Source organism: Telopea speciosissima, chromosome 1, assembly GCF_018873765.1.
Source record: "Telopea speciosissima isolate NSW1024214 ecotype Mountain lineage chromosome 1, Tspe_v1, whole genome shotgun sequence".
Lineage (NCBI taxonomy): Eukaryota > Viridiplantae > Streptophyta > Magnoliopsida > Proteales > Proteaceae > Telopea > Telopea speciosissima.
The window spans coordinates 33,028,707-33,055,715 of NC_057916.1; the positions used below are offsets into that span (position 1 = coordinate 33,028,707).

Consider the following 27,009-nt stretch of genomic DNA (forward strand, 5'->3'; position numbering starts at 1 on the left):
ATACTTAAAGTGTTAGTAGAGCTACAACCAATGTAGCTCAATAGTGAAATATTACGACAAATAAGTATCTAATTGACGAAGATTAATAGCTACCATTAGATTGTTAAACTATTTTATCAGCATAATGTCAAAGGAAAATACATAAGGTTTTAAGTTTGACATGTGGGCTTCTAAAAAAATTACCTAACAATGGATCTACATAATAATAATAAGGATAATTATCCATGCAACAATGGAATGTAACATTTGTAGAAATCATATGATAAATATCATTTTTGTGATTTTTTTAATCTAAACTATCTATTCCGCTTAGGGATGAATTGAAAGAGTGCATAATATTGTTTAGAGTATTAATATACACACACACACACACACACATATATATATATATATATGGACATAGACGGGATGCATGCTAATACAACGAACACCATTTTTTTTTTTTTAGCACGAAAAACCCCGCATGCGGGGCAATATATTAAGCCTCGAAGGGCAAAAAGGAAGTTACAATATTGAGGAGGTCCTCCGGAAAGGAAGACTTCCACAAACCCAGATAAGGGTAGCACATATATATATGGACATAGACGGGATGCATGCTAATACAAGGAACACCATTTGATTGAATTAGACTTTGAATTTGAAATGTAACTAATTTAGACCATATCCTCTCTATCCAATGGTTGGAATTGACACATTATCTGTTTACGTGATAGAATACATATCTTGTGATGTTTGAAAAAATAACTGATATTGTGACAATAATAATTTCCCTTAAATTTAACATAAAATAAAATAAAATAAATTTAAAAAAAAAAGGACAAGAAATCGACTCATTGGATTGCCTACGTGTACTCACATGCAAAAATGATCAATTTAAAATGCCATTGAGAATTGGGTTGGCCATTGCTGCGTTCCTCCTTCCATATCCCATCTCCGGTGGACCTCCGTGAGGACGCCTGTCAGACTTTTTCACTTCTTCACGTAAGACCTTCTCTCTCTCTCTCTCTCTCTCTCTCTCTCTCTCTCTCTCTCTTGTATGTCTCCCATGGTAGTTCTTAATTTGATCATTTCTCTACTGAAAAAATGCTACTTGATGGTTTCTGTCCTCCTAATCTTCGAACATTAGGCTTGCAGTTGCTTTTAGTTATGGGTTCACCACATCATTTTCTTTCTCTAAGTTTACAGACTAAAATGTTGAGGGAGAATTATTCATAGATTGCTATTGAGTGACTGTATCAGAATGAATAACCAGTTGAAACTGTTACAGGGGATTCTTGGTCGTCCCTGAAAATGGCTTATATTTGATCCCTTGTTCTCAACTTTCCCTAACAGAGATGTGATAAGATCAAGGAAATTTAATTAAAGTATTACAAATGAGGTGCATGGGTAAGGGGGGAAAAGTGATAAGAACATGTTGTAGTTGAACAGGGATACCTTGGCAAGGGATGGTTTCTTGTTCATTTTAAACTCGAATTCATAGTTGTAAGAACTTACAATTCTTTGACATTGGGTAACTGGTCCTCCTACAATGCAATATCACTCCAACTTTAATAAATCATTTCTGTTATTACCACTTTTAGTTCACTTTTTATTAATTAATCCTTAGTATCTGTAATTTATTGTCTTGATATCTTGATTCTCTTAAGTTCCCTTGGAGATAGTTGTGAAATGTGTTAATTTATAACTATATTTAAAAATATTAACTGCTGGTTTTCTTACATTGGTTGTTTCTCATCTTTTATGCTCGATATGCAGCAAGAAGTCACCAACCTTCTTCACTATGGAAGTGTCAGGAGCTGCCTCTCAACATGAAGTGCCATTAGGTTTACATACAAAAACCGCGGAAGAATATGCTTCCCAGGCTAAATTGCTTCAAGAGTTCACCAATATCTGTAGCATTGACAAGGCATGGACTTTTAAGTCTGATTGTGGTATGTCTGTTACCCATTATTTGGTTGTTCTGTTTCTCTGTGCTGTGTAAATTGATGCTGAGTAATATTACTTTCATTATCCTTTCCTTTTGTTTCTTAACATAGAATTTTCCTGAGCTGCAGAAAATGGTTCCCAGGCAATGTTTCTCGTTAGCCAAGCAAACCTCTTGGCAAACAAAAGGAGGAAACACATGCTTTCTGCTCATATTTCGAACAAAAATAACCAATCTGTAAGCTTCCATTGGTCCCCGTTTCCTGTTGAGATGACGGGTGTATCTATAGTTGTTCCCTCATCGTCAGGTTTGAAGCTTCTTGTAGTTCGGAATCAGGAGAATGGATCTCCCACTCAATTTGAGATATGGGACTCATCTCAGTTGCAAAAGGAAATACATGTCCCACAATCTGTTCATGGATCAGTATATACAGAAGGATGGTAAGATGATATATAATACATTAAATTTAATGAAATGTTTATTTTCAGATGAACTAGTAACTTATAAGATCTTGGTACGTCATAGGTTCGAGGGCATCTCTTGGAATTCTGATGAAACCCAAATTGCTTATGTTGCTGAGGAGCCATCTTCCTCAAAGCCCATGTTTGATGGTTTTGGCTACAAGAAAGGAGGTTCTACAGGTAAGGACTGTGGAAGTTGGAAAGGTCAAGGAGAGTGGGATGAGAACTGGGGGGAAACCTATGCAGAGAAAAGGCAGCCAGCACTCTTTGTCATCAATGTTAACAGGTCAACTTTCACTGTGTTCCTCAATGCTTCTAATAAGATGAGGAGAATGCTGCATTGATGTTAAAAAACTAATTTGAGCTTCTCTGCATTTTCAGTGGAGATGTTCGTGCTGTTCAAGGAATTATGAAGTCCTTGAGTGTTGGACAAGTTGTATGGGCGCCATCAGCCAGTGGTTTGCAACAATATTTGGTTTTCGTTGGGTTTTCATCAGAAAATATTCCGCAGAAAGTTGCAAGAAAGCTTGGCATGAAATACGGTTACAATAGGCCATGCGCCTTGTATGCAGTTAGGTCTCCATTTCATGAAGCAGAAGCTGATGAACTTCCACTCAAGTGCGTTTGCAATGTTCATTTTATCTTGTTACTTTACCCACAATTCTTGCTTAATGTTAATATTAGATGCTGAGTTTCCAAACATTGCTTTCTGTTAACTTTGGATTCCTTATTATATCTCAGAATTAATGAAACCAAAGGCTCTGCAATGGTTAATCTAACTGAAAGCATAAGTAGTGCTTTGTTCCCACGGTTCAGGTACCTAGGTTCCAACTTTGTCCTTTGTATTTTGTGCTTTCTTTTTCGTTTTTTATAATACAGAGTTTATGAGGCTCAATCACAGACTGGAACAATATTAGTAGTAGCAGTACAATGAAATTTCTGAAGCCAAATACAATTGGATCAAATGACCTAGGGTAGATCTGTCATTTTCTGTGAGCCCATACCACACATACGAAATTGTTTCGTGGTCAATACTCAATAGCTTATCAGAGTACTTGAAATATGCTGCATTCAGTTAAATTTTTATTTTGCGTATTGTCACCATGCTGTGCAGTATGCACACATACTGTTTTAGGTACCTACAGTCTACAGAATGGTGGTGCCAGAATGGTGCACTGGTAATGCCTTAGGATTGTTGTACTTCAGGCTTGGGATCCAATCCTGCCTGTTTGCATCTTAATTTGAGCCATTAGTAAAAATCCATTGAAAGAAGAATCAAGAAAAAAAGAATTCTTAGAAACTGTTGACTGAATGAAAATAATATTATGCTGACAGTCCCGATGGAAAGTATCTAGTGTTTCTGTCTGCAAAAAGTGCTGTGGACAGTGGAGCTTCCTTCGCGACACAATCGCTTCATAGAATTGATTGGCCCACAGATGGAAAACCGTGCTCAACCGCAGCCATTGTTGATGTGGTAAGCTCTTCTTATTTGCTAAAGTTGGATGTGATTGTTCAGTAATCATTGAAACTGCAGCAGATCTTTACAGAAAGTCCTTGTTTAAACAAATTCATATAATTGGTGGAAAGAACAATGACATGTTTGGAATTTCTTTTGATATTGGAGCCAATTTTCCAAAGTATCGAGGATAGAAGTAATGCTTCAGGCTGCTTATCATCCCACTTTTAACCATTAAACTTCTCATACAAAATAATCTCTACATCATACTGTTGGTTATTCCATTCAGTATATTCAAATTAATGATTTGTGCATTTGATCTTAGCTATAATTAGTTGGAAGTTGTTTGTATTCTCATTCTACAGTATATTTGCAGGTCCCTGTAGTGATGTCTGCTAAGGACGGTTACTTCCCAGGGCTTTATTGTTCAAGTTTCCTTGCAAAACCTTGGCTTTCTGATGGATTTACTTTGATTTTGTCTTCCATCTGGCGAAGCACTGAAGTGATACTTTCTATAAATGTGCTGAGGTAGCAACTAACTTCTGTTTCATTTACTTTCTGAGCTTTTAAATCGTTTCCATGCGATTCAATTGGAATCGAATATTTCTTATATGCAGTGGGAAAATATCACGTATTAGCCCCATTGACTCGAGTCATTCATGGAACATTCTTACGCTGGACGCGGAAAATATTCTTGCTGGTAATTAGTCTCTAACTTCTGATGACCTTTTTCTTTCTTTCTTTTTTTTATTTGAAGCATGTAATAAACAAACAAGAGTTTATATTTTTTTTCTTTTGTGAAGTGTCTAGCAGTCCCATAGATCCTCCTCAGATAAAGTTTGGAAGTCCTATAAAGAAGGAAGAAGCACATGTAAATGGTTCATGGGTTTGGATGGATGTCTCAAGTCCCCTGTCCAGATACTCTGAAAAGGTTGAGAATTTCAGTTTTTATGTCTTATGGGCCTTTTGTGCACTTCGAAGTAAACTTTGTTTTGCTTATATTTAATAAATCATAAAGCATCTCCCACTGCTATTTGCCACAGGTTCTATCTTTGCTGTCATTCCTTCAGTTCAGTATAATGCAGATTCCTGTTAGGGATGCATCCAACAACCTTAGTGGAGGTAATTTATTGATCTTTATGTTAAGATTCATATTAAAATTCTTCTTTCCTTATTTTTATATCATATTGACTGCAGTCTACAACTGTGAATGATTCAATGAACAGCAATTTTTTCCTTATTCCTTATGGACAATCCCTTTTAGTGCAAAGCAATCCGTAAAAAAATACGAGGGAATATGTTTTGGTTTTGGGAAATGAAGGAGATGAAACTACCAGTGTTAGATAGATGGTTATGGGGGTTTTCCAGGAACTTAAAGCTTATAGAAACTAATTGATTCTTTATATGGGTTTCTGCCAAATTTCTGGGGCTCATATCTTATTGTTGAGGTTGCTCTCTTTCTGTCTTTTGGAAATCATCAATTCTTCTTTTAATTGTTGTTCCTATCCAACCTTTTAGATATGACATCAGCTTGGGAACTAATTTGGATTCATGGGTAACCTTGGTTCGGTTGAGATTGTCAACCGGTTGCAATTCTCTCAAAAAAAAAATATTTTTGAGCTATAGCAGAAGACTTTGTCCTATTTTTGTGTCATTTTTCTTCCTTTGGTCATTCATGGATTTTGGATTCTACATGGGCTCTAGACATCATGAAGTGGTTGATGTCTCTTTCTCACTGAATGCATTGAAGATATGTGCCTCTTCACAAAGACTATTAAGAAGATATGATTTTGATATGCTGATGGTAATTTACAACTGAGATCCATTTGAAGTGTCCTTGTGATGATTTCACCTTTCTCCCTCAAGGTGGTCTACAATCCTAGACCTCTTAAAGTCAAGACTTTTGGATTGGATATTTTGCATTAAAAGCCGGTAGTAGTAGTTTGCTTCAAAGTGGAATAATAGTTGGAGATGACCTTCCTACATGCATTTGCATGGCCAATGCGAACTTGTGAATCCTCTGTTTCCCCATATAGCATTGCTGTAACAATTATGAACCCTTTCTTGTTGCTTTTAATGTAGTCTTCCTTGAGTTATTTTAGAAATCATAGACTCTCCATCCCCTTTCTAGACATTTTCATGATTACCATTATGTCTGTATTTGAGCGTCCGTGGCCCCATTCTTAAAAGATATGTCAATGATTCTGTCATGAGAGATCGCTCCCTCAAAGGCAATTTCACTCCTTGAGGGAGATACTTTATTCTTGGATTCCTCTTCAGAGTTCAGAGTGATGTTCTTGAACTTGGTTTTTGATGGTTGGTTTTGTAAGAATTTGGTTCATTAGGCATTTACGTTGATAGGGGTACTTGTGAGGTTTTGTTTCCTTTCTCAGAACCCTTAAGACAATAATTATTTTAGTGGCCACAAATCATTCCTCTTTCATAAGGCTCAAACTTCATGCTGCCCAGGGTTTTTGAGATTGGTTGCTGAGGGGAATTCCCTTGTTGTCTGGTAATTGACTTGTGCTTGCACTTGGAAGTTCTTGAGAGACTTTGGCCTTGGCTATCTTAATGAACATTTTGTTTATATGGATACAGAGGTGGGTGATTTTTAGTCAATGCTTTGCTAAATTTGGTCTCATTGGAAGATATTTCTTATTCATTACACAGGCTAAGCACTATTTACCTAAATTTTCAAACGCCAGTATTTCCCATGCTGTTCCCAAATGCAGATCATGAAAATATTCACTTTCTATTTGATTGTTTCAAGCCTTGGAAACTGAGGAAATTGTTCTTCTTTTATCTTTTTTTCTTTTCTTTTTTTAGGGGGGGGGGGGGGGGGGAGGGGGTTGGGGGTGTGGAGTCGGGTTTTATAGCGACTATAAGCACCAATGATAGCCTCAATATGTTGATTTGTTTCAGGTGCCAGTAAGCCTTTTGAAGCTATATTTGTATCGTCCAGCTCTCAGAAGAACGGTGTATGTAATCCACTAATTGTAATGCTTCATGGCGGACCACATGCTGTCTCTGTGACAAGCTTTTCAAAGTCTCTAGCATTTCTATCTTCAATTGGTTACAGCTTGCTCATAGTAAATTATAGGTAAGTCAATGCCAAATGTTTTTTTTTTTCCTTTCTTGTCCTGCCTTCTGTTAAGTAGGAACTTTAGTCACAAGATTGAATACACATTGAATCTAGGTATTCTTACTCCATTCTGGTCTATTGTACATCATTCCATTCCTTTAGCCATCTATTCTTTTGATTCTTTTATTTTGCTAAAAGCTTATTTAAATTTGCTAGAAGCTAACAGTGTCGAAGAGCATCTCTCTTTGTTTTCTTTTAGGAACATGTAATATGTTCTGGATTTTTTCCTTGGTAAAGAAATTAAAAATTACTGTTATTTCTCTTTCTTTCTTTTTTTAAAAGTCTTCAAAGATTTAGTTAAGTTCTTAATGAGCGTAGAGGGGAGATGTTACCAATGAATGAACCACAAATGTTTCAGGAATATGCAATCAACAGTGATTGATTCTCCAACTTACAGGAGAATTAATGAGCATGATTTCTATATGAAGGAATGAGAACTCGTCTCGAGTACAGGTTTCGACCTGCCAAATTTCCGAGTTGGCTCGAGATCTTGAGCGAGTTGAGGTAATTTTTTTTCCAACTCGAAGGCTGGTTTCGGTAGGTTTTAGACCTAGTTTGGGTTTGAAACTTGGTAGTCAGCCCATTTTAGACAATTTAAACACAATGGCACTATTAGATTTTGCAAAAACAAAGTCCAAATAGGAGTTTCACTTCGGACCTTAGGTTGGTAGGCGACGACGTACTAAAATACCCTACTATTACACATAATTTGGTAATAGAAAGCAATCAAAGCATTCAATTAATGTAAATCAACTTAAATAAGCATTAAAAATGTTAAAGTGTACAATACATCAATCTGTTTAACATATTACATCTGTGATCTATCATCCCACAAAAATTATGCAAATCCTTCAGTTTTGTAGCTGAATGTAGTCTCCAAAAGGTTGTATGTTGAAATCCAGGTGCAAAATAAGGCAGCAGCAGCTCACAGTGGAGAAAAATGGTTGAAATCTGAAACTCGACAGAGAACTCGCAAGTTCTGTCGAGTTTTGGAACTTTTAAAAGGCAAAAAGGGTCGAAATCTGGGACTGGTCGAGATCTTGACCCAAGATCTCAACTTGCCCGAGATTTCGCCCGAGATATTGTAATTTTTTAACTTGGTATACATCTTGTCTCGACAATGGAAAAATCGAGATCTCGCAAGTTCTTCTTCCATGTTCTATATGTAGTGAATTCCACGCAGTTAATGTTGTTCTCATGCAAGAGATTTAAATTTCCTATTTGTAGAACATATTTGGGGGATTTACAGAATGGTGTGTGTGTGTGAGTGAGAGAGACAGAGAGGATTTTGTTCCAAGTTTGGAGACTTCTTATTTCCCATTTTCCAAATCAATGAATGATTGACAATTTTTTGCTTTAGGCCTTTTCTAATATAAGTAACATATTTCAGAGGTTCGTTGGGGTTCGGAGAGGAAGCATTACAATCTCTTCCAGGAAAAATTGGGTCCCAGGTGCTCTGTTCTCAGTCTTATGTATCATATATTTATGCTTAGGTCTTCAAATATGTTCCATAATTTTTATAAAATTTCAATTATAGTAGTTCAACACCATAGCTCTTGTAGACTATATGGATCATAATATCTATTCTGCTTAACATGTGCAGGATGTTAATGATGTTCTAACAACTATAGACCATGTAATTGACATGGGACTAGCTGATCGATCTAAAATAGCTGTGCTTGGAGGTTCACATGGTGGTTTTTTGACAACCCACTTAATTGGCCAGGTGTAGTGCTGTTGCTTGAGTTCCTCTGTTGGCATTTGCTTTTTATCATGCAAAATCCTCCCTCTTAACATATTTGATGCTTACCTTGCCCTTAACATTTTTTTTAATTCAATTTCATTTAATTTTTGGTTTTTTGTCATGAAAAACTACAGAATTTTCTGTTTGTTTGCTTTTGTTCTCTTTCTTTCTTTCATCTTCTTCTTTCTTAAGCCATCTGCTTCGAACCCAAATTTCTTAGAACATGTAGTTCTGTAGTAAAATGCTAGCAAAAAAGAGACTTTGAGTGAGAGTAAGAGAACAAAACAAGATTGTATAGAAGAGTGAGTTTCAATCATTATTTATAGAGGGGAAGTACCCTTTAGACACACCTGTCCGAAAGGGTACACCTCCCCATAATTAATGGTAAAGAGACACATCCTATTGCAAAGTCATATCCTTATGTAGACGTACTGTAGAAATTGAAACCTATTCACGATCCAGAAAACACAATAAACAGAAAGAAGAAGCAATCACACACAACTGCAACGCAAGGATTTATGTGGTTTGGCAAGATGCCTACGTCCATGGGAGATATGAGAGCAGTTTTCATTAGCAATGGAGAAAGGTTTACACACTCTCTTCCGCACGCCTTTGTATGTTTATAAAGAATTCCCATAACCCTAATAGCCCCCATCGCAACAATTTAATAATTTATAGGGAAAGAAGATTCACCCCTTGGTACGGTTATGTCTTTACACCTCTTCGTATACATGTATGTCAACACCTCTTTATATGTACAGATATGTCTGTAGAGGATGTCCACACATCGAGGTGTTTCTGGAAGATGTCCATATGTAAGGGTACAACTTTTTACATCTCTACAAGGAAGAGACACTTAGCACACTGGTGCAGGCCCAGTTTGGGAAGAAGAGAAATTTGAGATAGAGAAGAAGAGTTGTAGGGGGAAGGGGGGGGGGGGAGAAACTCACTGTCACAGCTCACTCAAAGCAAGAAACCCAAATCTTGTCTATTTCATTCCCCCTTTAAAGTAGGATACACATGGATATCTAACGGAAAAATAGCATGACTCTAACTAGAACTTAGGACTGAACTTAACTTGTAAACAAACTCTAAGACTAACTAGAGTTCAAACAAAAATAACTAACCTATTACCTACCTAAATAAATAAAAGACAAAATAACTAGACTACTTCAACCCTTATTGGACCAAGAACCTGGGTTGGACCAGTTCCATTTGGGCTTGGGTTTCCAAAGTTGGTCATATTTGTCCAACCAACCAAGTGCTATTGCATCAATTTGCCTCCTCTCAAAAGAACTCGACTCCATCGAGTTAGGATAAGGACTAAGGAGGCCATTTAAGTCAGCACGTTGCTGGAGAAATGATTCCACAACCTTCTTAAGCTTAATGTCAAGGAAATCTTTAGAAGGTATTTGCATACCCACAATGTTGTACCTTCTTATCAAACAACTATGGTCGACCAAGAAGAATATTACACAACTTGAGAGGGAGGATGCCACATTTTACTGTATTCATGAATCCACCGATAGAGTAAGTGAGCAAACTCCTATTAGTAATCTTGGGACTAGTGTTGTTCACCCAAGCAATTTTGAAAGGCTTTGGATGTGGCTCTGCCTACAATCCTAACTTACGACCGACGTCTTCAGAGACGACATTAGTCAAACTATTGATATCAATCAACATGTTGCATAATTGGTCATTGCACTTCACATGGGTCTGGAAGATACTGTTGCGGTGCCAATCTTCATCCTCAATGACCTTGTGAGTGGTCAACACAGGGAAAAGAACATAACAAGGGTGTCACTCCGCATTACTGTCATTCATGTTGACTTCATCTAGCTCACACTCTACCTCCAAATCAGTTGTCTCAAAACCGAGGTGCTCTTTTGGAACATAAGGTATAGAGGAATCCTTATCGATATAAGCCACCAAACGGTTGGGACATTGAGCAGTAATAGTAATATGTTCGTACCCCTTGCATGTAAAACACTGAATAGCAGCCTTTGGCATCACAAAAGGTCTATCAGAAGCATATCGAGGTGGAGATGCCATATATGAACCACTAGCTTTTGGTTTACTGAATGACTTTTCCTGGGGTGAAGATTGCTGCTGATTGGAACTATTACCCCTAGGGCAAGTATCTATAAAAGTCCTTCGAGTGTACGGTGCTGCTACATATTTTCTTCTACTTGATATGCCACTTATACAACATCCTCCATTGTAGGCAGTCGGTTGGATGCTAGCGTAGCACTGATCTGAGGGTGCAAACCATTGCGAAACTATGCCACTAATACCCCTTAATCCCACTCAAAATCAAATCGAGTAGCAAAATAGTAAAACCTGGTGACGTACTCCTCAATTGTCATACTTTCCTATCAACTATGCAAACCTGAGGTGCATGCGCTGCTTATGGTCAATAGGCAAGAATTTCTAGTTCATGGCTTCACTCATCTCACCACAGGTAGTGACTAACCCAATGCCTCAAGTCTGATTTTGTTGTTGGTGCTTGATCCACTAGACTCGAGCCATGTCCTTCAGTTTAGCCTCTTGAAATAAGATCCTTCTGGCCTCAGTCAACCCATACCATCTGAAAAAGATCTCCAAACTATGAGCCTAATCAAAGTATTGCTCTGGGTTGTTATTGTTAAGAATAGTTGTATTAGGGGTATATATGTACATAACCCCTCTTGTATGTATTCTTTGTGTCATTTGTATAAGGCCAAGGGCCTGTGTGTAATTATATATTCTTTTCAATATAAGCATGTTAGTCTCTTGTTTTGAGACATAACACACCAAACCAAAATCGTGGCTGCTCTCTTGGAGTTTCTTCTTTTCTTCTTCTTCTTCCACTCTAAAAGCTAACATGGTATCAGAGCATTGATCCTGCTGTTTGCAAATGTTCGAAGGAAGTTTAGAGTGTGAAGAAGGGTTTCATTCACTTTTTTTCTGCTGCTGTTCGAAGGACTGGTTAGGTCATCTTCTCCAGCTTGTTTCTCTCTCATTTGGCATCCAAATGGAGTGCTTCCTAGTGCTCTAGTTTCGTTTGGGGGTCCTCTTTCAGCTCCTTGGCTTCTCTCAAGCCTTCTGCAAGCACCCATTCATCCACATTGAATCTCGGTTTGGCTGTTCTGCCCAGGATTTCCGCCAGCTAGGGTTCTAGATTGGCACCAGCTCTTCAATAGAGCCTTGTTTGGCCATTTTTAATGGTCCATTTGCATCGTTTTTGGGTAAGGAGCATCACTCCTCTTTAATCCGCTGCTATTTTAGTATTTTTTGAAGATCTACAAGTGTTTCAAGCCTTTTTTGGCTATTGTTTGCCCTGTTTTTTTGTGCCTACGGTTCTGAGACAAACCTGTTTGCTTGAAGTACTGCTGTTTACCCCATCTAAGTGGTTGATTTAAGATCAAATATGGGTGAGAAAAATATCGAAACACCCTTGCCCCTTGTGGAAACAGCTCCATTTCCCCCTTGTTCCTTTGAGAGCCCCAATATCCAACTTCCTATTGCCAAGCTTGAGAACCACAACTATTTGGATTGGTCCCGATCCATGAAATTGATTCTTCGGTGTAGGGGGAAGATGGGGTACATAAATGGTAGCATACTACTAGCATCAAGGCCCCCCTTCCTACCGAGCAAGGGTACTCCAAATGGGACACTGAGAATTCTCTTGTGATGGCTTGGCTTCTTTTCTCAATGAAGCCTGAGATTGGCAGAAGGTTTATAGGCAAGGAGACTGCCAAAGACATTTGGGATAGTGTGGCCCGTATCTTTGATCGAGTTGGGGACTCTACAAAGGTGTATCAACTTCTCCAACAAATTGTTAGCTTGCGTCAGGGTGATAGAAGCATTTCTGACTACTATAGTCTTGTTGTGGGCCTGTGGGAGGAGTATGATCACTATAGAGATCCTCAGTTGTGTCCTGATGATGAGGTCAAGGTGCACCAGTTGTTTAATTAAGAGAGGGTCTTATTTCTCCTTGGCGGCCTTAATTCTGAATTTGAGCCTCTTAGGGTACAAATCCTTAGCCGACCAAGTCTTCCCTCACTGGGGGAGGTGTGTTGATATCTACAGAGTGAGGAGACCCATAGGGGTGCCATGGGGACTACTCCCACTGTTGAGTGCTCTGCTCTTGTTTCTTCTATCCCTCAGGACTCCACTAAGGGAGCTGATAAGGGGGCTGCTCAGGGAGCTGATAAGGGAGCTGCGAAGGGCCGATTCTTATGTGACCATTGTGGCAAATCTGGGCATACGAAGGATTTTTGTTGGGATCTCCATGGGAAGCCCCCTTCTGGTTCCTCTGGGGGACTGAAGGGATAGCGGAAGAAGGGGCCGGCTCATGTTGGGGTCATTTAATCTGATCCATCCTCTCTTTCCAAAGAAGACATTGTTGCATTTCGCCGGATTGTCGTCCACCTAGATGGTTCCTCTGCTACCCCTACTTCCACTGCACTACAGGCCTCTTCCTCCTCCGGCACCACACCTTGGGTCATTGACTCGGGTGCCACGGATCATATGACTGGTAGGTCTCAGCTGTATAATTCCTATTCTGTTTGTTCTGGGAAGATAAGGTAAAAATTGCCGATGGTTCCTTCTCTTCCATTTCTGGTAAGGGAGGTATCCAGGTTACCCCACTTTTACCCTTGAAGTCTGTCTTTCATGTTCCCAACTTTGCTACTAACCTTCTTTCAGTTAGCCAATTGACTAAATCTTTGAACTGCTTTGTCACCTTCTTCCCTACCCATTGTCTTTTTCAGGATTTGATGACGAGGAGGGTGATTGGCAGTGGTCGTGAAACAAACGGCTTATATGTTTTGGAGACTGGTGCTTCCCCTGTTGTGCACGCTCAATCCTATGTTTGTGGGCAAGAAGGTGGACGTACTCAGGAGGATATTTTGCTTTGGCATCGTCATTTGGGGCACTTTTCTTTTTCTGTTATGAGGAAACTATTGCCACATTTATTTACTTCTTTTCCTGTCTCTCATGTTTTTCATTGTGAACCTTGTCTATTTGCCAAAAGTTGTAAAACAGTTTATGCATCTAATGGTAATAGATCTACTTCACTTTTTCATCTTATCCATACTGATGTTTGGGGGCCTTCCCTTGTTACCTCATTGTGTGGCTTCCGCTACTTTGTTTCTTTCATTGATGACTATTCTCGGGTTACTTGGGTTTACCTATTGAAACACAAGAGTGATGTCTATGTTGCATTTAAAAGTTTTTATGAGTTAGTGTATATCCAATTTCAAACTCGGATTCAAATTGTCCTTCTGACAAAGGTGGGGAGTATATGTATAATGGTTTGGAAACTTTTTTTTCTGACCATGGCATTATCCATCAGGTGGCCTGTGTTGATACCCCACAACAAAATGGGGTGGCTGAAAGAAAAAATCGTCATCTCCTTGAAGTGGCTAGATCCCTTTGGTTTACCATGCATGTTCCAAAAACTTTTTGGTCTAATGCCCTACTTACTGCTGTCTTTCTTATTAATCATATGCCATCCAGTGTCTTGAACTTCAAGGTTCCTCTTGATGTCTTACCCTCACGTTCTTCTTCCTTCTCTCTTCCACCTAGAGTGTTTGGTTGTATTTGCTATGTACATATTAGCAAATCTGCCCGCACTAAATTGGATCCTAATGCTCTCAAGTGCATCTTTCTTGGGTATTCCTCCACCTCCAAAGGGTATAAATGCTATCATCCTCCTACTCGTAGGTGGCTTCTCTCCAAAGATGTCCATTTCTTTGAAACCATACCGTATTTTCAGGCACCTCTTTAGGGGGAGTGTTCATCTCTTGGTGGTGGTGTTGAGGGTGAAGAGGTTCCCGAGTTTATTTCATTTCCTTTCTCCTCTCTTGTTCCTATTTCCCCTTTTCAGATTAACAAGGGAAAGAAAAGTTTTGTGGATACTGTTGTTGAGGGGGAGCCTCCTAGTGTTGTTAAGGGGGAGCCTCCTAGTGCACAGGTAAACAGAGAACAGGGGGAGCTACTGGTGTATACGAAGGATAGGAGAAATCCTTCTTCATGGCTTCCTATAAAGAAGACCTGCAAAAACCCTTCTTCGTCTCCTCATCCTAAACCTCCATCCATCGAGACAGGTATACCTTCCTCTACTTCTACATCCTCAGACTTAGATCTTCTTATTGCTCACCGCAAGGGAACTCGGGCATGTACTAATCCCATTGCCAAGTTTGTTTCCTATGATTCTATCTCCCTTACAGGTATAGCCTTCACTGTGGCTATCTCATCCATATCTATTCCCAAGAATGTAGCAGAGGCTATGGCAGATCCAAAATGGAGAGAAGCAATGAACACAGAGATGTTGGCTCTTGAGAAGAATCACACTTGGGACCTTGTTGAACTCCCTAAAGGGAGAATCCCTATTGGATGCAGATGAGTATTCACAGTCAAGTTCAAGTCTGATGGTACCGTGGAGAGGTATAAGGCAAGACTTGTCGCCAAGGGTTATACACAGGTGTATGGCATTGACTATCAGGAAACCTTTGCTCCAGTGGCCAAGCATAACTCCATTCGTGTACTTCTCTCAATGGCTGCAAATCTTGATTGGCCATTGTACCAGCTTGATGTAAAGAATGCATTCTTACATGGTGCCCTAGAAGAAGAGGTCTATATGCACTTTCCTCCTGGGTTCAAGCATCCTGGTGACAATGGAAAAGTGTGTCGTCTTAGGAAGGCTCTTTATGGACTCAAACAGTCTCCTAAGGCTTGGTTTGAGAAGTTTAGACAAGCCCTCCTACAAAATGGATATACTCAAAGTCAAGCTGATCACACATTGTTTATACAAAGGAAGGGTAGCACTATTACGGCTCTCATTGTTTATGTTGATGACATTGTGGTCATGGGAAACAGTGAAGCTGAAATCTCAAAGCTTAAGCTTTATTTGGCTCGGCAGTTTGAGATCAAAGATCTCGGTCCATTGAAGTATTTTCTAGGGATTGAAATTTCAAGATCCAAGCAAGGGATCAATGTTTGCCAAAGGAAGTTTGTTCTTAATCTACTTACAGAGATAGGCTACTTAGGATGCAAACCAATCTCCTCCCCTATTGAGCAGAACCACAAACTAGGGGAAGATTGTGGTGAACCTCTTGTGGATGCTGAAAAATATCAGAGATTAGTAGGCAAGCTAATCTATCTTTCCCTCACCCGACCTGACATAACCTACGTTGTTGGCATAGTGAGCCAGTTTATGCATGCACCCAAGATGGGACATCTTGATGCAGTTTATAGGATCCTTAGGTATTTGAAGTCATGCCCTGAAAAAGGCCTTCTCTTCTCTAGGAATGGTCACTTGAGAATTGAAGTATATACAAATGCTGATTGGGCCAGTCTATTTCTGATAGAAGATCCACCTCCGGATACTGTACTTTTGTTGGGGGAAATTTAGTCACCTGGAGAAGTAAGAAGTAACTTGTGGTAGCTAGGTCAAGTGCTGAAGCAGAGTTAAGAGCCATGGCTCATGGTGTGTGTGAAATCTTGTGGTTGAAGAAACTTGTTCAAGAATTGGGATTTAAGACGACTGAACCTATGAGTCTATATTGCGATAACAAGGCAGCCATAAGTATTGCTCACAATCCGGTTCAACATGACCGGACAAAGCATGTTGAGGTTGACAGACACTTTATCAAGGAGAAGATAGAATCTAAGACTATTTGTACTCCTTTTGTGAAGACAAATGAACAAGTGGCAGACATCTTCACCAAAGGACTTAGCTCTCATCACTTTAGTTTTATGTTAGACAAGCTAGGTATGTATAACATATACTACTCAGCTTGAGGGGGAGTGTTAAGAATAGTTGTATCAGTGGTATATATGTACATAACCCCTCTTTTATGTATTCTTTGTGTCATTTGTATAAAGCCAAGGGCCTGTGTGTAATTATATATTCTTTTCAATATAAGCATGTTAGTCTCTTGTTTTGAGACATAACACACAAAACCAAAATCGTGGCTGCTCTCTTGGAGTTTCTTCTCTTCTTCTTCTTCTTCCACTCTAAAAGCTAACAGTTATCCCCATAAAAATCAAAGACATCCAGTTTCGCTCCTCTCTCAGCTCCATGATCATCATATCGACCAATTCCATATGGTGGTGGTGCTGTATGATGTTGTGGTGATGTACCCTAAAATGGATCCTAGGGTATAGAGTTGGAAGAATCCTCAAATTGCATGGGACTCTTTTCCTTATAAGAAGTCAACAGTTAATCAATAGAGGCTTGTATGAATGTCATCCTGGTATGTAGGGAACTGACAACTATGGTGAGCGTATCGACAGGTTCAGAGAGTGTCAATTTTTTCATCGGTCTCACCTTTATAGGAGTTGAGCTGTTGAAGAATCTCATTATTGGCCACCATGGTTAAGATACGGATAGAATTTCCAATTTGGTGATGATCCTGGGGTCTAGAAACAGTATTTGGATTCACTATGGGCCCACGCGAGCAATAGGACACTCAAGTCAAAGTAAATGGCAAAACAATAAATAATCTGAGGCATATAAGAGGGGAGGCAGAACTGTAAATAACTGAACTTAAGCTAACAAAGGGAACAAATCCAACAAGTGTAGTACATATAAACTAATGTGCTAATTATGTATATGACGCCGAAAATAGACCGATTTGATATCACCCTTCAATTCGAAAGGAATAAAATATTGGGGTAAAGGCACTAGGGAAAATAGACTTGATTAAGGGGTAAAGTGCAATATTGAAAAATAAGGAAAATTATACTTAAAATCAAACAAAAATTAAAAGGTGGGGGAAAACTTGGAAGCTAAAAAAAAAGAGGGACTGGGAATAAAAGGGAAATGAAGGGTAATTCTAGAAGAAAATGAGACTTTAAAGCGAATAAAGCTTTACAGGGGGTATTATTGTAAAGTTGGGGTTAAAAAAAGAAAACTTATAGCAAGAGGCCTTGCAATACGATAGAGGAGGGATCTTCCTCTCGCGATGGGACTACAGCGGGAATCCAACAGCAGTCCAATTGACGGGAAACTAGGAGACGTGTTAGGTACTTGACCGATACGTCAAAAGTTTCAAAGCTAATGGAACGCAATAAATCAAGCCCTTTAACGTATCCCATACTAGGCTGGTCCAATTTAGCGCCCATACACTAGATTCAGACCCATTAGGCACATAACAGACCACCACGCTTCCGTAGACGGTGGCTCCACTCTGGTATTACGTAGCCCTTTCCAAGCAGCTCCACTCTACCCCAAGGTTTCTACCTGGCAGCAGGTAGCCTTTTCTTGACGGCTTTCACTCTACTCCAGGTAGCCCTCTCCTAGGTAGCCCTTTCGATGACTTGGTGCCCGGCTCTGATACCAAATGTTAGATACTTGACCAATACCCCAAAAGCTCCACAGTTAATGGAACGCATAAAATCAAGCCCTTTAACCTATCCCATACTAGGCTGGTCCAATCTAGCACCCATACACTAGATTGAGCCCCATTAGGCACATAACAAGATGGGAATCCGGAAGTGAGCATAGTGGAAAACCTGAAGAAGGTTCAACTTCGCTTGATGGAGCCAGGTACGCTGCTCAATCTCTCCCATCCGAAACAACTTTCTCTCTCTTCTCTTTTCTTCTTCTTTTTCTTGGTGTTTCTGACTGGCGGAGCCACAAAAGGGGGCTCGACCAAGATCACCAAGAGTAAAGGAGGGCGGCGGGGCTTTCTTTGCATGTGGAATCGAAGGGGAGGGGAGAGGGTTATTGTTGTAATCGCAGGGATGGAGCTTTGCTGTTTTTTTTTGTTAGGAGTCGAAGGGAAGGGATTGGGGTTTCAGTGAGGAATTGGAGGGAGGGGGTGACTGGGAGAAGGAAGGGGAAGGGGTTGGGTTTGGTGGTATGGTTGGGGTCACATGAGAAAGAGGGGATGGATTGCTGCCAAATCGAAAGAAGGGGAGTGAGAGGCTGCAAATTGCAGGGGGTTTATGAAGAAGAAACTGAACAGAGAAGGGGGAAGAGATCACAGGGAAGGAGGAGAGGGATCCTCCATCTCTGATACCAAGTTGGTGCAAGTCCTGTAAGGGAAGAAGAGTTGCAAGGGAAAGGGGGGAGGAGAACTCACTATCACAGCTCACTCAGAGCAAGAAACCCAATCTTGTCTATTTAATTCTCCCTTCAAAGTTAGATACACATGGATATATAAAGGGAAAATAGCAAGACACTTTTTTTTGGGTAAATAGAAATTCATTAACCAAAGAGAGAGCCCCAAAAGGGGAAACAATAAGAGACAAAGAAAGCTCCAAAAATGACAAGAAAAGGAAAGGAGGAGTAAAGAAAGCAACAAAATTACAACCTTTAAAGGGGGATATTTCAAGAAGATACAATGTGTCTATTTCTAGGGGAGTCAATAAAACGAAGATGGATTGATGATAGTCTGCTTCTGATGTCAAAGGAGATGGAATCCGAAATCTGATTAAAAGATCTGGAGTTGGTAGTCCATCTTCCAAGGTTGCACTCAAGTCAAATGTGATGAATAGCAGCACTAAAAGCCAGTTTGCCCACTCAGTTACAAAAAAAGGAACCTCCAAAGGTCATGTCAACTCAAATCCATTCTCTATGGAAAGGAAGGATCCGCCGATGAACCAGCCAGTAACGGGCGAGGAGCCAAGACCAGATCTTCGAGGACAATGGATAGCTGAAGAACAAGTGATCTACATCTTCTATACCATTCCAGCAAAGGATGCATCGGGGAGACACAGGTATGTGCCTACTAATAAAGAAAGCCTGCGTGGGAAGACAGTAATGAAGAGCCCGCCAAAGGGTGAAGCTATGGCAAGGGATGTAGCTTGGGAACCAAACTACCTGGCGCCAGATGACAACTTCACCACTAGTTCTAATAAGGTTCCAAGCAGACTTCAAACTGAACGTGCCTGATTGTGAAGCATTCCAAGTGACCTTGTTACCCCTTCTTAGAGAAGACCTGTGGATGTTTGGGAAAGCAGACCAGATGAGATCAAGGGGATGAGGGGTAAGGAGGGTCCCAGGAAGGCCCCCTAATGATATGAGAGACCATGTCCAATCTGTCAGAACCCAAGCTATAAATAGTCCTGTCGCCCACCGTATGGAGAAGGACACCAGCAGGGTGCCAATTATCCAGCCAAAGCCTAGTAGAGACACCGTTATCAATCAAAGAAGTAATAGAACCAAGAGCAAGGGGTCTGAGTTTCATAATCTTTCTCCAAACCCAAGAAACATTTGAGGGGATAGGGACCAGTCCAAATAGAGTCATTTTGAAGATATCTTGTATAGACCAAATCGATCCAGATACTTTTTTCCTTGGAGGCAATCTTCCAGATCAATTTTAAGATGCCGGCTGCATTGGTGTCCTTTATACGCCTAAGACCCAAACCACCCTCCGCTTTGGAAAGACAAACCGAGGCCAAGGAGGTAGGGTGAAGAAATCTACAAATTTCAAAACCCTTCTAAAGGAAAGAACACAATAGCAAGCCTCTTACTAGACCTTAGGACTGAACTTAATTTGTAAACCAACTCTAAGACTAACTAAAGTTCAAACAAAAATAACCAACCTATTACACCGAAGTACATAAAAGACCTAAAATAACTAGACTACTCTTGTTGGACCAAAATTCTGGGTTGGACTTCCATCTGGGCTTGGGTTTCCAAAGTTGGTCATATTTGTCCAACCAACCAAGTGCTACTGCATCACACACATTCTTATGTAGGGGTACCTCTCTACAAAGCGATGTGTCTACCAACAAAGAGGCATGTCTCTAAACCACCTATAAATATAAGAGGTAATTTGAATCTTCAAAACATATTTTCAAACCTTAAAATATAACAATTTTCCTACAGTATGGTGGAGTAGCTCCATTTGATGGGTCCCACTTATTTCCAGTGGCAGACATCTGATGTTGATTTTTGCATAAGAGATCAGCTTGGTGGAAGGCATCAACTGATGGGTCTTGCAGCTCTGCACGTGTGGGGACTGGGGATGGAAATTGTGCAAGTTAAATAGGTGATCCATTTGGCAAGGCCTAATCAGGTTTCAGTTTGGGTTTGGTTTCATGTGGTGAGGCTGTGGCATGGTTAGCTTGGATTCCGATTATGCTGAGATAATGGCTCTGTTGAGTGTGTCAAGAATTTGTAGATTTTGTCTCTACTCTCTTCTTCTATTTTAATATTCTTCACCATATTTCTCCTCATTATCCCCTGCCTTGGCCCGAAGACAGTCTTGCTCCGAGTGTATAATTAAACACTTTGGAGACTGATTTTACTTACTGCGAATGGAATTGTGGATTTTTTTTTTTTTTTCCTAATTTTCCCCCTTTATTTGTATCCAAATGTCGTCTACTCTATGATCTGCAATTTGAGCAATGCTCCCTGTCTGTGTGATATATTTTCACTGTCATCCTTATATATGTTGTTGAATCCAATTGTGAATGCTCTCTTTTCTTTTTTGGTTATGTTAAACGGTGTAGCCATCATAGTTCCAAAGAATTTTGAGGACTCACTTTGCATGGATCCATTTTGATATTCTATGTGCTTCAGGAACCAGATCGGTTTGTTGCAGCAGCTGTGAGGAATCCTGTCTGTAACCTTGCATTGATGGTGGGTACAAGTGATATCCCTGATTGGTGTTATATAGAGGCATGTGGCAGTGAAGGACAAACCTATTTCACAGAGGCACCTTCAGTTGAACACTTGCATCTTTTCTACAGCAAATCTCCTATTTCACACATCTCTAAGGTATGCTCCATCAGATCTCAAGATTTAATGGAGTAACACTATATTTGAAAGACAAGTTTCATGTTAGAATATATTATGAAGATTATTGACAATAAGAAAGGAGAAAGCATGACAGTAATTCAAAGTCAAGTATGAATAGGAGAAATTTTCTGTAGTTTAAAGTGCAAGGATAATTTATTTTAGCCATTCAACTTCTAATCTCTTTTTTTTTTTTTTTTTTTTTGGAAAGAATATATATTGCTTATCGAAACTCCTCTTAAAATATAATCTTGTATCAGAGATGGGAGTAAGAATTTGTACTAGTTATTTTACAAGCAGCAGTATAATATTTCTGGGAGAACTCAGATTTATTGAGAAGGATTGTGAAATAGATTGATGTATTGACTTTTACAAATTTCCTGACATTTAGGTCAAAACTCCAACCCTTATTCTTTTAGGCGCCCAGGATCTTCGAGTTCCAGTTTCCAATGGGTTGCAAGTAAGATCTCTCTCTCTCTCTCTCTCTCTCACACACACACACACACACACACATATATATATATATATATATATATATATTTCAAATCAGAACGTAAATTATCAGTCAAGTTCAGATTTTCTATTCATTTATGGCACACTTTGTTCAAAAGGAAGGGGGGGGGTTTGGGGGGAATCTACAGCAGTTAAGTGATTAACACCAAAAATCTGGCTAAAAATCCAATCCAATGGCTTGTTAACAGAATTGTGGCCCTTATTGTAGACACTGGTTCTATTCCATCCATTTTTTTAAGTTCGTTCTTTTCTCATGGTCTAGCCTTAATGCAAAAAATTGTTGTTTTGATTTGATATTTGATGTTAGTATTTTCATGTTTGGAAATATGTAGTATGCTAGGGCAATGAAGGAGAAAGGAGTTGAAGTCAAAGTGATTGTGTTTCCAAATGATAATCATCCAATTGACCGGTAAAATCAGTTTGCATTTGTTCTTGCTTATTTAAACTAACTAATTTAATTTGCTAGAATCTGATGACTTCTGCTTTTGTGCAGACCACAATCTGACTTTGAAAGCTTCCTTAACATTGGAGTGTGGTTCAAGAAGTATTGTTCCTAAGCAAGCATTGCAGGTCCAGGGCCAAGTCTGGGATCTAGGGATTATGACTAGATTGGAATACCATGATTCGATGTACTGTTTCCATATACATTTAATAAATAAATTAATCAATAATGCCCATTTGTTCTTTGATGGGGGTGGTATTCTATGTTCAAATGTTACCATTGGCTTAGGAATGATCTTATTATTATTATTTTTGTTTTGTCTTCTGATTTGTGCCTTTCACTTTTAAAGTTGAGAAAGGCATTATAATTTCACATCAATTCAAACACACCCCCTCCCCTCCTCTATTGGGGGAGGGGGGGAAGAGAAAAGAACTTTTGGATTTTGGCTTTTCTTGCAACCAGAAAAAGGCAGACTTTGTATTGAGGTAAACTTGAAAACCCTCATCGATTGCATCCCTTGTAAGTTGTAACTGTTAATAGAATTCTCCCTCACTTGGAGTAACTTCTTACTGCAATTTAACCACCAAGGACTATTGGAGCTCCATCCATCCAACTTTACATCTCGTCACATTTCCTCCGAAAAGGAAAGAATTCAGAACTTGTTCACTGTGACATCAAAGATCATAATCTACGCTAAAAATAGAGCAAAGGTTCGACATCCACAATTTCAAACCAGTCTCAGTATCCTTCATCCTTGCTAATTCCAGTTTACAAACAGCTTCTTTTGGCACTCCGCATTTTACCAGAACTACCCCAAGTGATCTGAATGTAGAATCATCAGGTTGGATGCCTAATCTCATCATCTCCTGAAAAGTTTCCACTGCTTCCTTCAATCTACCATCCATTGCATATAAACTAATCACATTATTATAACTCAGCACATCTGTTAAGAGTCCCAGTTCTCGCATCTTGTGCACGACCTTCACTGCTTCTTCAAACCTTCCAATTCTTCTGTACATAAACAACATCATTGCAAAAGAGAACTCATTCGCTTCCCCACTATGCTTTAAGTACTCAAAAATTTCCTCTGCCGGTCTAACCATTGCACGTTCACTGTAGAGATATAACAGACAATTTGATGGGTACACCTCTGGACCTGTCTCAGATGATTGAAGCAATTTGTATATTTCTTGTGCTTCTTGCAAGTATCCAACTTTAGTATACAGCTTGATCAAAGAGTTGTAGATAACTGGATTCCCAGGGATACCTGCATCTCTCATTGCATCAATGTATCTCATAGCTTCTTTACCGTTTCCAGTATCAGCGAAAGCATTTATCAAGACACCATAAACAACAACATCAGGATGCACACCAAATGCAATCATCTCTTTGAACAGACTCTCTGCCATTTCCAACTGACCTAGCTTTACAAAGCTTGAGATCACCACAGAGTATGGGATGCAATCAGTTACCAATCCTGCTTCCTGCATCTTCCTGACATAGTGCATTGCTTTTTGTGGTAGGTCAGCACTGGATAAAATTTGAATTAGAGAATTATAACTGCATCTGTCAGCTAAGACCCCATGACTCCCCATACTGTCAAACAGTTGACATGCCTTGTCATATTCCCCTCCTATCCCACAGGCCTTGATCATCACATTGAATTCCAGTACACATAACTTCTTCCTTTCTTGGCAACAAATGAAAACTTTCTCAGCTTCCAAAGTGTGGCCCCGCTCTCCATATGCATCAATGTTGGCAGAGTAGCACTCAGAAGTCATCTTCCCGCTTAGATGGAACCTCTCAAACCAACACCATGATTGCTGGAGCATACCAGCATCAATATACATTCTGATAAGAGCAGACTGGGTGAACTCATCAATGTCAAGCCCTCGCTTATCCATCTCAGAGACAAGGGTTTCGGCTTCCATTACCATATGCCTTATAGAGAATGCATAGAGAAGAGTGCGGTAACTCACAGGGTCTGGCTCAAGGCAAGCCACCTTCATCTTTGCAAAGTAACTTGCTGCCATGAAAATGTTATTGTGCTTTGCATGGAGAGAAATAAGAATGTTATATGTTCTTGTGTTCGGAGGGCATTGGAGTTCTTCCATCTTCTGCATCAAGGAAGTAACTTCTTCTAACCGGCCATGGTTCCCACAGATGTGAATCATTGTATTGAAAGTCACTGTATTTGGGACAATCCCTTCCTTTAGCATCTGAGCAAATGTATCAGATGCTTCCTTAAGTTGGCCAGCCTTTCCATATGTATCGATCAGGTTATTATATGTATGTGAGCTGAAAGAGACATGAGGTTGATGGGCAGAACTATTAATAGCACTGGTAGTTGCAGTTCTTCCTCCATCATCAACTGCTTTACCAGATGACCACTTTTTGAAGAACTGCTTAGCCTTTTCAAACTCTCCTGCCTTCTTGTAGGTTTGAACTACAATCCCCATTGTTACCTCATCGGGTTCGATCCCTTGCTTGTTCATCTTTTCCAGCCAAAGGAGCGCTTCTTCCTTAAGGCCAGCTTTACCATAAACATGAATCAAAGTGCCATAGGTAGAGTTTGTGGGTAATATTTTTTTGGTCTTCATCTCATCCCAGAGGTTTTCAATCTGGTTCCATTTATGTGCTTTCCCCAGAATCCTAAGCATGATGTTATAGTGAATCACATTAAGTTCATAGAAACCTTTTCTCTTAAACCACTCAAAGATCTCAAGAGCTCTTTCCCAACTCGATTGCTCCTTGAGGATTATGCTCCTCTCCTTGTTATTGAGGCTCTCCTCCCATGGCCTGAGAGCCTCGTCAAGATTTTGAACAGTTTCTATAGCTTGCAATATCAATGGGATGTGTCCCCCATAAGTAGCCCATTTTGCCAAACAATTGGTCCCCATCTTCGCCTGGGAAGAAGTCCCATGGTCAAAACTGATTTTAACTGCACCACTTCTCTTGTTTTCAGATCTCCCAAAATCCCCGTTTCTCCTTCTCCACCCTTTATCTGTGTTCTTAACTGAACTTGGATTTTCCACAACAGGTCTAACTACATCTTCAGTTTTCCTGTTATGGGTTTTTCTGTAAATTCTTCCACTTCTCTTGCTCGTGACAATCAGATTTTCAAACAGTTTATCATCCCTCTGTTTCTTAACAGATTCAATCCCGTCTACAGGTGATACTGAAACTCCGATATTCACCGAATTCTTTGAGGAACACGGGACGTGAAAATGACTAACATCTAAATGCTGGAATTTTCCAAACATTTTTGCAAATGGGCCTGCATGAACTCCTCTAAAAAATTTCTCCCAATTACTGGAAAATGGCTAACATCTAAATGCTGGAAAATGACTAACATCTGAAAATTTTGTCTCAGTACTCACCGAATTCTTTGAGGAACACATGACGTGAAAATGACCAATACCTAAAGGCCGGAGTTTTCCAAACATTTTCGCAAATGGGCCTGTATGAACGAACTCCTCTAAAAAATTTCTCCCAGTTCTCTAACCAACAACCACCCCCCAGGGGAAAACTACCGAAACTCAAGAGAGCTCAGCACAAAAACCCAAAAGGATCATGATTTACACCGCTCCTAGAATTTCAAAACCCAGTTCTACTTCCGAACTCTGACACTATAGCTACTTCAGATAGGGTGAGTTTAGTCTTCTAGAACAAAGCAAACGATTCTTCTCCCTCCACTCGAGAGACTGACATGGATGTAGATTCACTCTATCCTAACAGAACGTTTTGGGTTTCATGATGAAGTGTTCCTGTTTTCTCAATAGACTTGGAACAAGTTCCTCGGCAAAAAGGAAATGTAAAAGCCTCGTAGAAGAGAACAAAGACTCACCTGCGACTAAGCTTACAGGAGACTGAAGCGAACAAAGACTCACCTGCGACTAAGCTTACAGAAGACTGAAGAAGACCTTCGAATATCTAACCTTTTAGAACATTCATCCCTTATCTGCCAAATCGAGAAGAACAAGGTCTGTGTTCGTTCTTGGACATCGACAAGGGCCAGATATTTTACCAAATTGAAATAAGAGTACAGCGCATCACGCTACGTATGCTGAAGTGTCCAACTACCCTGCGCTGCCGTCGCCCGACCAGTTAGTTTTTTGTTGTTCTTCTGATAAGGCCCGACCATATTTAGTATAGGGAAATTACATGATTACCTACTTTTGGGTTTTCATGTACAAAACTGTCCACCTATGCTTGAGTTAACAAAAATAGACAAAAACAAGTTTAGTTTAACAAAACTAGACAAAACAATGACTCTCCTTCCTTCCTCGGCAGTTTTCTTCTGAAAAAATCTCTTTTTTTTTCCTCTGTTACTTGGGGTAGCAGAGAATGGCGGTGGCTGGGACAAGGGTAGGGTTGTAGGGAACGGAGGATGCTTGGGCGAGAAGGCAATGACAGGGGTAAAAATGTCTAAAAAAATAAGTGTGGGAGGGAGAGACACTATTTTGTCCAAGTTTTGTAAACCTTAACTTGTTTTTGTCTATTTTTGTTAATTCAAACATAGGGTGGACAGTTTTGTAAATGAAAATCCAAAAGTAACTAATCATGTAATTTTCCCTTTAGTATATTC

General features: G+C 39.7%; 2 protein-coding genes across 2 annotated transcripts; one reads left to right on the forward strand and one right to left on the reverse strand.

Moving 5' to 3' along the window:
* The first annotated feature begins 1,757 nt into the window (after window positions 1-1,757).
* LOC122638735 (acylamino-acid-releasing enzyme-like) lies at window positions 1,758-22,624 on the forward strand. The gene is made up of 17 exons (XM_043831587.1): window positions 1,758-1,931; window positions 2,055-2,364; window positions 2,450-2,671; window positions 2,767-3,003; window positions 3,127-3,201; window positions 3,721-3,859; window positions 4,218-4,369; window positions 4,459-4,541; window positions 4,645-4,772; window positions 4,885-4,963; window positions 6,764-6,941; window positions 8,374-8,434; window positions 8,587-8,709; window positions 21,251-21,448; window positions 21,858-21,926; window positions 22,312-22,388; window positions 22,473-22,624. The coding sequence occupies exons 1-17, from the start codon at window positions 1,781-1,783 to the stop codon at window positions 22,534-22,536; spliced, it is 2,346 nt and encodes a 781-aa protein (XP_043687522.1). The 5' UTR covers window positions 1,758-1,780; the 3' UTR covers window positions 22,537-22,624.
* Window positions 22,625-22,915: 291 nt separating this feature from the next.
* LOC122648998 (pentatricopeptide repeat-containing protein At3g23020-like) lies at window positions 22,916-26,076 on the reverse strand. Its single transcript, XM_043842339.1, has 2 exons — window positions 25,953-26,076; window positions 22,916-25,697 (listed from the first exon to the last, which is right to left on the reverse strand). The coding sequence occupies exon 2, from the start codon at window positions 25,682-25,684 to the stop codon at window positions 23,096-23,098; it is 2,589 nt and encodes an 862-aa protein (XP_043698274.1). The 5' UTR covers window positions 25,685-25,697; window positions 25,953-26,076; the 3' UTR covers window positions 22,916-23,095.
* Window positions 26,077-27,009: the final 933 nt, after the last annotated feature.